We start from the raw sequence: 12,838 nt of genomic DNA, 5'->3' as shown, positions 1-12,838 counted from the left end.
AGTTTTTTATTATGTGACATTAAAAACGTGACTGAATTGTATTTTTTTAGTTTTTGAATTAAAAAATGAAATATACAGAGTATACTTCATTTTTTAATTCAAAAATTAAAAAAATATAATTTAGTCACATTTTCAATGTCATGTAATAAAAAACTACACGATCAAACTATCCTTCTTAACGACGTCATCTTAATTTGACGGAAATATCTTATTTGATTCAATTTTAAGAAAATAAAGACTTAATTGAGACACCGAGAAAAAAAAGGACCTATTTGAAATTCTAGACGAAAATAGTAACATATTGAGACATTAAACCAAAAATTTGAAACACGTTTCCATTTTCGTATATGTAAGAAAAGTGTGTTTTTATTCAAAGTATTTTAACTTAAAAAGTAATAACAAAATAGAAAATGAAAATAGTAGAAAATAAGGTGTGAATAACAAAGCCCACCCAGTAGTTTTTGTCCAGTATAAAATTATTGGCCCAAATTCAACTTTACGCACACCTTGCGTCGAGTGAGATTTTTTTTTTCTCTGGGTTGAATTGAATAAATGGTAATGTTAGATAGATAAAATTGAATAAAATGAATAAATATGATTAGATTATAATGAATCGTTGAAAATTTATAGATACTCAACTTTAACTCAAATTTATATTTTAACATTTATAAATTTGTAAATATATTTTAAACTTTAAATTTTACTTTTAATATGATATTATTTGGTTAAAAAAATAGTAGTAATTTATATAAAATCCATAATAATAATTATTATTAAAATTATACATTTAATTTTTTTTTAAATAAAGTTTTACTATATTTATCTCATTTATTCAAAATAAAAATAACATTTTTTATTAATTTTTTAAAATTTAGTATAAATTCGTAATCTGAAAATTTTGACCGAATCAATCTATAATTCGAATTTGACTAATTAAATAGTTAAATATAAATATTAAAATATTAAATTTAGGTTATATTAAATGGGTTAGGTCGGTTTCGAATATGATCCAATCCGAATTGATGTTTACCCCTAAATATTAGGGTGAATTATATAAAAATAAAAAGATTAGTGTTTTAATATTCAATGAAAAATATTAAATCCATAAATATATAAGAATATGAATGTTAAATCACAGTGATTGTTAGATAAATTTTAATAAGATTAAAATTTAGGTAAATTAACTCATAATTACTAAATTAAAATAAATTTCTTTACCTTAAAATCCTGTGCTCATGAAGAAAAACGGTCTAAAATCAAGAAAAGAGATAGAAAAGAAAATTGTCTTCAACAGCTGATCTCCCACTAATATGAATTTAGGGTTTAGAGCTGTCAAAAGTTTTACAATGCTAAAATTAATTTGGTACATATATCAAGACAATAAATACATGATTAATGCATAACCTATTACTTTATATAAAATCTTGATTGATAGATTTTTAATTAAAATCGACCTTAACATAGTCGAAACATAACTAATAATAATGATTAAAATTTAATCAAAATAATTTTTCGTACTTTAATTGTTTGGTCTCTATGAAAGATTGACCGTCCAATTATCTATTGACAGGTTAGTCTATCCTATACACCTACAAATAAAACTAATGGTTAATATATATAAGAAATTAAAAAAGAAAAAAGAAAAATCTTGTTATATAAAAAAAATGAAATAAAATTATTTTTTGTTATGTATGACCTTTGCAACTTAAAAATTACAGCTATTCTTTTTTCATTTATATTAAACTTTCTCATTTATCCCAACAAAAATACACTGTTGACTTAGAGTTTAAAGATAATGATACATTAAAGTTCGGAAACTTATAGTTTAACATTCATAAAAAGAAATTACACCCACTCAACAACTATTTAACAAATATAATAATATATTGATATTTTAAGTTAACAAAATAAAAAAAATCTTATTAAAATGTTAATATTTTAAGTTGTTTTTATGGATGTTAACAAAACACTCCTTTTAAAGATAAAAAGGTTAATTTATTTTTTATTGACAACCTAAAAAACATAGACATATCTAAATTTATACATCATTTATGAACATATAATTAGTTCCAGTATATCTAAACTTCAAATTTTTTATCCAACTTGTACATACAAAATAATAATACAAAATTAATGATCACAAACTTTTTGAGTAGAAACAAAGTTCTACATAAAAAAATAAAAAATGAACGTAAATTTATATACATATAAAATATATTAATAAAAGATTTTTTTTGGAGTAGTAACAAAAGTATATCGCCCAAAGCATCAATTACTTATACAAGTAAAAACTGCAGTAAATTGGTATTATTATTTAAACATGTATACTATTTTGAAATGTCTTGAATTACTACATTGGTATTATTATTTTTATTGTGATTGTATCGTAGCTTGAATGGGTGCATATTCAGAGGCGAAGATATGCATGGTTTCACCAATCTGTATCGAATTCCGTGGACTTGAGACGAAGGGATTGGTGCTTCAATTCCCTTCTGCTTCCGCATTTCACGAGGCCACGCTCTCATCACACAACACACCCATTTTCTTTCTTTTATCATCAAACTCAATTATTACACAATCATTTCTAACTATCTTTCATTTCAAACTTTATATATCTATCTGCTCAACATAATTCTAAGATATGGCAAAGAGAAAACGATGATAACTCTTGAATTTTATTCATAGTCGAAAGTGTTGAAGTATTTACAGCAGCAACCTTACAGAGTAAGAAGTGCATTAAAAAGAAGAGAAAAAATGATATAGTGCAAAAGTGAAAAGTCAGAGCAGTGATCGCATACTAGAAGAACAACGTAGTCAGCGCAAAAGCCAGTAATTGAATTGAGAATTGAATAGCATGATCACTCTCACACTCTCACACTCTCACACTCTCACTCTCTTACCTATCAGGTCCACTTTTTCTCCCTATATATTTTGGTTGACCGTATATGCTAGTAGGATGCAACAGCAGTATAGTAGTAGGAGCAGCAGCAGCATGCAGAATGCAGAGACATTTATGACACATACGTCCAACCAATATCCATCAACTCGGTGTTTGCGTTATCCTTTCTTTATCTGCATGCGCCAAACACACTGCCACCTTAATTCCAGTAATCTATCTCAGCACGCATCTTCACCGCCACCACCATCCACCACCACCCTTTTCGACCCATTGCACTCTTTCAATGTTCAAACCCTTTGTCTGGTTACATCTACGTTTCTGCTCCTGCTTTTTCTGCTTTCTAATATCCATGCTGTATTTTATATGTCTTCTATTATCTCTCTTCATCTTTTGTTTTCCTTCTTTTAAGGATTTGGTTTTCAACTTTTGTGCCTACTTATCTAGCAAAAAGAACATTCCGCCAAATATATAAAATCAAATCTTACGCCAATCACCCTTTCCAAGGTACACTGTGATTTTCTTTTTCACACCCATGCCTTTTGAGATTATAGAACGATTCCATTCCATGCTACTCTCATTATTTAAACTATAGACATGGTTTGAGAATAGCATAAGGAAATAGTAGAAACATGTCTAAACAAAAAGTACGAGAAATACCGGTGTTAAAATATTCCAAATCTAACTTTTCGTCATCAACTTCAATAAATAAAAAATACTACTGATCCCAGAACTTTGACAAGACCCGTTTTCTCTTTTCTGTTGATTTTGACATACGGGTAATATATCGATTCCTAAACGTGGATATTTCTTTGGCACCGTAAAAGAAAACTGCAGAATAAATATATAGTGTAATCCATCTTCTGACACTCCGTTTCTCTATGCAGTATACTTTTAATCTAGTGAAATTTACGTGCATTCAACTTAATTGCGTTTCCAGATTACGAAAATCACAGTGAGAGAAAATATCTAATACAATGCTCAAAAAAGGAGAGTGTATATATTAGTTTTTCTTATAAGCAAAAATCCTGTCTAATTACTTACTAACTTAATTGCAATAATTTGCATACAAAATAACCCTTTTTTGAAACTGTCTTCTTCATGTGTATGCCTTTGGATTTGAATTCGCCAGTTGTTTCACTTTCTTTTCCAAAGGTTGAGAAAAGGCTATATATACATGTTGACATGGCAGAAGGTTTAGCACCCACTTGATGTTTCTTTTTGCACTGGTTTCGGTTATTCTCCACGGTGTACGAGTACTTTGAATTTTACAAAACTGGTTCTATTTCCCCACATATAAAGCAGTAATCGAAATTGTATTTGATGCGTTTTTCAATCGGTTTTTCGGGAAAAAAGAACTGTGGTGCTGGAAAGCAATACTGTGCCCACAGTAATAACGTTGAATGCGTTGTTACAGTGAAATGAAAGGAATTAACAGCTAATGAAGCACTATTACTCGTAGCTGGTAGATGCAAGATGACAAAGAAGTGGTCAGGGCAGAACTGTTTTTCTTTAGAAGCCAACGCAAAGTAATATTTAACTGCTATGTATCCCATACGTTAGTCCTATGCATGAGATTTTTTTGGTGATAATGATAATGATAATGATACCAATTGCATGACACTTTGGAGAAAAAGAAAAGAATGTAGATGAAAATGGACCACAACTTTAGCAGACAAAAAAAGGCATGAGAACACACAGTGGGAAACAATGGTTTTAGAATAATGGTAATAAATTAACAAGATATGAAGTAATGTTGTGACCACTAAAAGATTGGAGGTTCACAGTTTCACAGTCACCTTCAAACTCGTTCTGAGTGAGGCTAGATAGGTAGACGTTTCAATTCAACCTCATTCATTCATTCATTAATCTCTCTCCTCTGAGCCTATCTGCTCTCACTTCAATTCCCAAAGCCTAGCCTTAACCTACACCTTACAACCCAACCGGCTGTCTTTTTCCTTCAATGACTTTTATGCCCTTCCTTTCCTTCAATGGCGTAACCTACGTTCTTCTCTCTCTTTCTCTCTATCTATCTGTCATTCCCGAGATACAAGACATTATGGGCTTAGGAAAGAGAGAGAGGTAGTAGTAGAAATCAACGTTAATCTTAAACAGCGTCGTTAAATCTACTATGTATGCACCAAAATCAATGGCACGAAGGGGGGGCCATTTGGGCAATTATTGTCTTCTCGTAAAAATTCTACACGTCTTGGAACGAAGACGACGAAACCTAAGCCTCTCTCTGTGCCGCTAACCGCCATGTTTTCAGAGATGTTCTGCACCAAAAACAATACGCATGTTAATCCTCTCTCTCAACTCTCAACCATTTTGTTTCTCCCTACCTACTCTATAAAAAGAGTACACCACACCACACCTCCTTCACAACCCATCAGACTAACAGCACTGTGTGGTGTAGTAGTATACTAATAATCAAATAAAAAACAACCCTTTAATTGCCTCCTACTATAATACTACTACCCAAACCCCCCATTACCATTGATTTAATATATTATCTTCAAGAGAGAAACAAGTTAAGATGGAGAGTGGAAATGAAGAGTTGGAGATAGGAGGGTCTAATGGGGTTGCAGCCAGTTCACGGTGGAACCCTACAAAAGAGCAAATAACCATGCTAGAGAACCTGTATAAGCAGGGAATAAAGACTCCCAGTGCTGAGGAGATACAGCAGATAACTGCTAGGCTTAGGGCGTATGGTCACATCGAAGGAAAGAATGTCTTCTACTGGTTTCAGAATCACAAAGCTAGGCAGCGACAGAAGCAGAAGCAAGAAACCATCGCTTACTTCAATCGCTTTCTTCATACTCCTCAGCCCTTTTTCTCTCCCTCAATTTGTCCAAACGGTTCGTTCATTCATTCATTCATTCCTTTCTCATCATTCATCATTCATCATTCTATTCAATCAATCATGTAAACTGTACACATTCATTTTTCATCTTTATATCTTCTCTCATCTTTCTTGCCTTCTGCTTTTCATTGATTAACTGCTGTTTGATTGTTATGTCACCAATTCGTCTCTTCATGCAAATGTGCTTGGTATGTGTGTTAATTAAATAAAGTAATGATAAAACAAAAACTCAGAATACTAATAGTTATTTTCTTTTTAATTTTCTCAGTAGAAGATTATCATGTGTGTTCTTCAAATTCATCTCTCTCTACATTTAAACCTGCGATCGAAATAACTCATATCAACTGAGATCTACATACTGCGGTTCTTTTAACAGTATTTATTTCTTCACAAATAACTGAAATCATCTTAAAAGTCACTGTCTCCACTTTTATGTAGCCAAATCATGATAGAAGGACAGCTGTTTCTTTTGCTTTCTGTTTTTTTTCTTTTGTTTTCTTCCAAAAGCCTTTTTTTTTCACATCTCTCTCTCACACACACAGTATATCTATATATCTATATATATATATATATATATATATAGTACTTTTTCAAAATTCAAACTGTTACATCTCTTTCTCATTAGTCACATATTAATTATATTATATAACCTTGGTAGTTGAGGGTGTTTTTGGTTTTCAGGCCTGTGCCCTCCATATTGCATACCTCAGGTGCAGAGTGAAAATGGGTTTTATCCCCCACATTCAAAGGTGCTTGTACCAGTGGGTTTTAGGAGAAGACCATCTGAGATATTTGTGCCCACAGACATGTCAAACGTTATCAGCAACGGTCCGCTGTTATACGAAGGCATGCAAGAGAGAATCTCGGATTGCAACTTGAGCTACAGTAACCAACAAACGTTGGATCTTTTTCCTCTGCACCCAACTGGTATTTTGGAAGGGAAAACAACATACCAGGTGTCTTCTCTGGCTTCAGTTTCTGCTGATAGTTCCATTGATATCAACGAAAATGATCCTTCCCCTCTTAACCAACCCTTCTTTGATTTTTTTACTACTTCTGGACAAGGTTCTTAGAGACTTGTTTTCTGTCGTTAGCTTAAACTTCTAACATGCAACTTTGAATTCCCATGGCTCATCACTGAAATGTGTTTATCATGCCTTTCAGTTCATTGTAATGAGATTATTGGTGCTTCTTTTTAATATATTATTATTATCATTAGTTATAACTTGACATATCCTTGTCAACCTGGCTTATGTTTCTGCCATAATTACTGTCATCGTTATGCTTGCCGCTCACTCATGAAATAATTCTTTTTGCTTACTACTAAAAGTAAATGAGATTGATCTTTTAACACTTTTGTTTCGGGAGCTTTTATATAAATATTTATTTTCATAAATGTCAAATATTATAATAGAACGACAAGGATCAATGAGTGTATCTTAGAAAAAATGAATCCAATATTGAATGATTTCAAATAAGAGAAAAAAGCAAGTCATGAATGATATGGTTGTAGAAAGAGAGATAGAGAAAAACTTCAGGGATTTAAAAATAAAAGGTGTTTATCAATTATTGGTTTTTTAAGATTTCTGTTTTCGGATCTATCCTATGTTTCTTGGCTAAAATATTTCTTACTGACTTTTTTGGTCTATTCTATAGCCATACAAAGTTTCACAGACACGTATTGTGTGTTATTTATTATTTTTTTAGTTCTTTTTTTGGTCTATGTTTCCGTGGTCAAATTTTAAAAATGACACGTTTTTTTTTTAATAAAAAGGTGGAACATTTTTAGAAATTAATTCAATTATGGAATCATGAGTAAGATATTAAGTAGAAATGAGTGAAATGAACAGAAAAAAAAAATCTACAAATTTCTCCTGTTATGATTGATGAAACTAATTATCCATTATAATGGTCAAAGAAATTGGATATCCATAGTTAGATTTGAATTTAAGAGGTTAATGACTTGAGTGAGTTTCCGTTGTGGCTAGCTAGACACTTTTTTTACTCAATTTTCCAGATACTATCTGTTTAATGTTCATTACAGTATTTAATTTTTGTTGTGTAAATAATTTTAACTATATTGTAATTGCAAGTTAATTAGTATTTGATTCAATGAGTAGAGATACTCGTTATGACACGACAGGAATAAAAATAATTTAAGAAGGTAATTTTTTAAATAAATATTTTCCATGTTATTTATTTCCAAAATAAAAGTAAGCAATAGATAAATAAAATTTTAGCTGTAGTTATTTTTGGATTTTTTTCCTCAAAGTTAAAAAAAAAAATGAAAGTAAATGATATTTCCTCGAACTATACTAAAACGACCAAAACACTTGAACAAAAAAACAGTTGAAGTTTTGCCTGTTCTAAAATCGCAATTCTGAATCCAATATTTTTTCTTAGGCAATAAAAAGAAAAGGAATGGTTTAACAAGTTGAGTTAGTGGTCCCAAAGCTACAGTTCTTTTTAAAAGAGACAATGTGTCCCTACTGCTACTGTATACTATATATTCATCTATTCCTTTATCCAATCCAAACCTTTTCTTTCCAATTGCATGTACAGCATCTATTGTTCTGAATGAATAGAAAGAATAGCAACGTTGAAGCTTATGAAGATGGTTTTATAGTGTTGTGAAGACTCTCTTGTGTGGAGGCTTTTTCAATTGATTGGTTTCACACATGAGGTGACTAAATTTAGCTATTGATATTGATTTCGTTGTGCTATGTGTTTCAATGGATTAGGCTTAGGAATGCTCATTGTAGTTGAATTAAAATGAATTATGTGTGTTTTTACCATATTTAATAGTCTTCAATTGTTTAGGAGTCAAGGTTTAAAAGAGTTTAAATATTTATTTCATTCTTTGAAACGTCTTTTACACTGTGTTCACTTTGGTGGATGGTATTGTTGAGAAGGAAAAGCGATGATGAAAATAAGAGATAGTTGGTGTTCACTTTGACCGATTTCTGATGAAATAGAGGGGATTTATGAAATCCTTGCCTTTTGTATCACTCGCAAATATCAGATGATTTGCAGTTAATTGAAGGCAAATGTCATCTTTACCTTTATGAAACACACTCAGATGTATAGCTCATAATGAGACCAATAACAAAGAATTCTACGTTTCAAAACAATTGAACTATGTTTTACAAGTTCAAACTCATTAAAGAAAGAATTTCTCCATTCTTCTTAACAAGAAAGGAACATGGTCTTATTATCATTTCTTCTCAAGATTATTCTATCAAATACTTATATTGAACTATACTTTTTGGAATTTGTTAATATCTCAGCATGAAATTCTCATCATCACCTTTTAATTATGATGCTTAATCACCAATAGCTATGTTCCATATTGATTGTGGTATGATTAATGTTAATGGACATTTATTTGTAATTGAATTTTCAGCTTTTTTTATACTAAGAATTAAGAAAGCACTCAATACTTTTTGTTGTTACTAATATAACAAAAATAATACATAAATTAGTATAATTACAAAAGAAACAACACATGTTTAAAGGATTATTTATCGTTGCTTCAAAATCTTGAATTCATCAATCAATGAATCAAAAATAAAATTTTCAAACATTTTTTTAATATAGATAACTATGTTGCCTAAAAAAAATCATTGTCCATTTTATTTCACAACTTGTTTTCATGATCTTTATTGTAAAAAATAACCATTATTGTAAAACATCTTTTACTTATTGGTTCTTATCAAAAGATTGACATAATTAAAACATGGTTGATAAAATAAAATGTTAAAATTGAAATCTAGAGGATAATATCTGTTCACATATATCCTCAATTTCTTCTAATTTATTAGATATTTTAATATTTGAAGACGTTTACCTCAATCACGTTTATCACTTATAATTCTTTGAATCTTAAGAAGGAATTTCTCTGATCTAATATATAATATTATTAATATATACCATGCTTTAGAATTCGTAAAAAAGTTGAATTTGTATTATTTCATCTATCCATATAACTTTTCATTATTAAAAAATAAACTATCATAACTAAAATTTTAAAATTGAAGGGAACAGGACATCCTGCCTTCGAAAACATAACGCGAAAAAAATTGACAAATAAAAAATTTATTATCATTATATTTGGACCTTTATAAAATTAGTTTTCTTTTTATAAATTCATTATTCTAAACACACAAATTCATAATAAATAATTTAACTTTGACACTCACTTAAATATAGATGTTAAAAATAAATAAAACCAATATCAATTTGATAAAGATTAATTTTATTTCTTTTTAATATTATTTTCGTTAAGTTGATTAAGTTTATATAAATCCAACTCTAACACAAATATTTGTTTATCAAAGCTTTTAAAAATAATTATATAGCTTTTAACTTTTTTTAATTAACCTTTGCGTTAGAGTCTTAATCAACTTTAATATCATCTAATTATTAACTCGAATATTTATATATTAAAAGAATTAAAGATAACTATACAATTTGTTATCATCTTAAAAGAAATTAATTCATTGCATCGTATTAAAATTGAAATTGTCTCTGATTTTAATAGCATTGCTTTTTTAATCGATGCTAACATTTGAAAAGTAAATTTATATTTTCTTGTAGCGAATATAAATTAAAATTTAAAATCCAATTAAATTATTTGAATATAAAATTGTTTTTTAATTAGGAATTTGAATTTAAATATATTCTAAATATATAGACTTAGATTAAATTTTAAAGAATATAATATGTCTCCACCCCAAATGAGTTTGTTCAAATCTCATTAGGAATAAATGTCCATATTAAAATCTTTTGAACCAGAATTTATCATTTTTTGAATTTTAATTGAACTTGTTATTGGGCTTTTATTTTGTTGCTTTAAGTTTAATACGTGTTAAAAAATTATCAAATACATATAATAATAGTTATATAATTAAATATCTCATCCAAGTCATCATAACATGACTAAAAACATGAATCATTTGTTAAATTAATCTTAAGTTTTCTAAAGAAATGTCTAAAGTTTTTATTAATAATCTATAAAATATTATAATAACAAGTTTTAATTTTGATGCTTATAGGTAGGTTAGGTTGGATAGGGTTTGAACAAATTTGTTATCTTGGATAGTGTTGTACTTTTATGTTAAAGGCTTAATTGCTTCTTTTGTTCCTAGTTTGGTTGAAATGTGTCAAATTCGTCCTTTTTTTAGAAAAATGTCAATTTCGTCCTCATATAGTAAAAATTTGTGTCAATCAAGTCATCTCCGTTAAAAACAAACTAATGGTGTTAAAAACTTAAAGTGAGTTTTGAATAATAACCACTTCATGGGTCCGATCCCTGATTTTGCAGTGGATAAATTGAGTTTTGAAAGTAATGATTTTTAACGAAGATGACTTGATTGACACAAACTTTTTCTATATGAGGACGAAATTGACATTTTTTTAAAAGGAAGACGAATTTGACACACTTCAACCAAACCGGAGCCAAAAAAAAGCAATTAAACCTATGTTAAACTACCCAATTCCCTTTTGAGTGAGTTGGATTAATTGATAGTTTTTTTTGATAGTTTTTTTTGTTAAAAATTATAATTTTTAAATATGACCTAATTAAAAATCAAGACAATTCTTACAAAAATTATATCAACATTTCAAATATACAAGTAAGTTATAATAAGTTTATTCAAAATTAAATTAAGACATGAAAAAAAAAACATAACTCAATATAAATATAAATCCTCAAATTTTAAATCACTCATATTAAACCTATTATCCTGACAACGAATTAATTTAAATTAAATTAAATCAAATCAAATCATAAATAAATTTTTTTGAGTATTAATTAGATTAAATTGATTTGAATTAATTCATCATATAACCTGACTTGATAAATACACAATTAGTAAGAATAATTTATGTTTGGATTACAAAATTGTATTTGCATTATTATAGAAAAGGCGAATTCACCAAGGTTAAAAATAATTTTCTACTATAACTCTAAAACCATCATTAAATTAATCGTCGTTAAATATGATTAAAAATATGTTTACATTTAATTTTATTTAACTTCGGTTGAAAGTTGTAACGACGGTGTTTAATTGATAAGTTTATGGTTTCATTGTTACTGTAGTACCGTTTATAACCCCACTATAAAAATGCAATGTGTGTACACTTGGTTCGGGCCGGGTCAATGGAATTGGTTATGGGAACCTGTGGCCCATGAATATTTTGAACGGATCTGGACCTCACTAGCTTGTAAGTTGTATCGTCATTGAATTTAGGTATAAAGATAATTTAATTTGGACTTAATTTTCGGAAGAAAAACTTCAAAAAATGATTTTCAAAAGAAAAGAAAAGAAAATAAATCATGTAAAGACAAAATAAGATTTTACAAAAATAAATTTCCTTCAATTAAGTGGAGGGTCCAATTTAGGCTTTTCAGAAGATAACTGACTTATTCCTTCAATTCAATTTCTTAAAGTGAAATCGAAGAAGAAAGGGAAAACTTTTTGACAAACCATTAAAAGAAAAAAAAATAGAAATTTAGATATATGGAGAAATTATTTTATACTGTTGGACTAAACACCGTGATCTATATTTATGAATTATTATAATATATTTTAATATTCATATTAAGAAATAAGATTTTTAATGAATCAAACCAACTCAAAATTAGTTTGAGATTCAATTAGTCCAGTTTAAGAAAATTTTAATCGAAAATTAAACTTATCATTGAGTTGTATAGTTACATTCAATCACTTAATGGACGAATTCAATATAATGATTTTTTATTCATTTTTAATTATTTTTTTGCATGAAATAAATATATGAACTGACAAATGTAAGTCTATCGAGATTTTGTATTAAATTAAGTTGAATTAGGTTAATAAGCTAAATCGTATAGTAGATTAGCTTGAACCGAACCAAATTAAAAAAAAAAGTTTTGAACTAAAATATAGATAAATTCTTCTTAAGTCAGTTCTAATTGAGTTTAGTTTACCTCTCTCAATTAATTTGTAACCCTACTAAGAGCATTTTTAATTGGATGACGAAAACAAAGTAACATAAACTACAATACGTGATAATTAAACACGTATATTTTTAGTAGC

General features: G+C 28.6%; 1 protein-coding gene across 1 annotated transcript; it reads left to right on the top strand.

The window, feature by feature from the left end:
• The first annotated feature begins 4,568 nt into the window (after positions 1–4,568).
• On the top strand, positions 4,569–6,938 carry LOC106778654 (WUSCHEL-related homeobox 5). The gene is made up of 2 exons (XM_014666639.2): positions 4,569–5,754; positions 6,441–6,938. The coding sequence occupies exons 1-2, from the start codon at positions 5,433–5,435 to the stop codon at positions 6,830–6,832; spliced, it is 714 nt and encodes a 237-aa protein (XP_014522125.1). The 5' UTR covers positions 4,569–5,432; the 3' UTR covers positions 6,833–6,938.
• Positions 6,939–12,838: the final 5,900 nt, after the last annotated feature.

The sequence above is a fragment of the Vigna radiata genome, chromosome 2 (assembly GCF_000741045.1).
Source record: "Vigna radiata var. radiata cultivar VC1973A chromosome 2, Vradiata_ver6, whole genome shotgun sequence".
Lineage (NCBI taxonomy): Eukaryota > Viridiplantae > Streptophyta > Magnoliopsida > Fabales > Fabaceae > Vigna > Vigna radiata.
The sequence above is the reverse complement of the archived record's forward strand: the minus strand, read 5'-3'. Positions and strand labels throughout refer to the sequence as shown.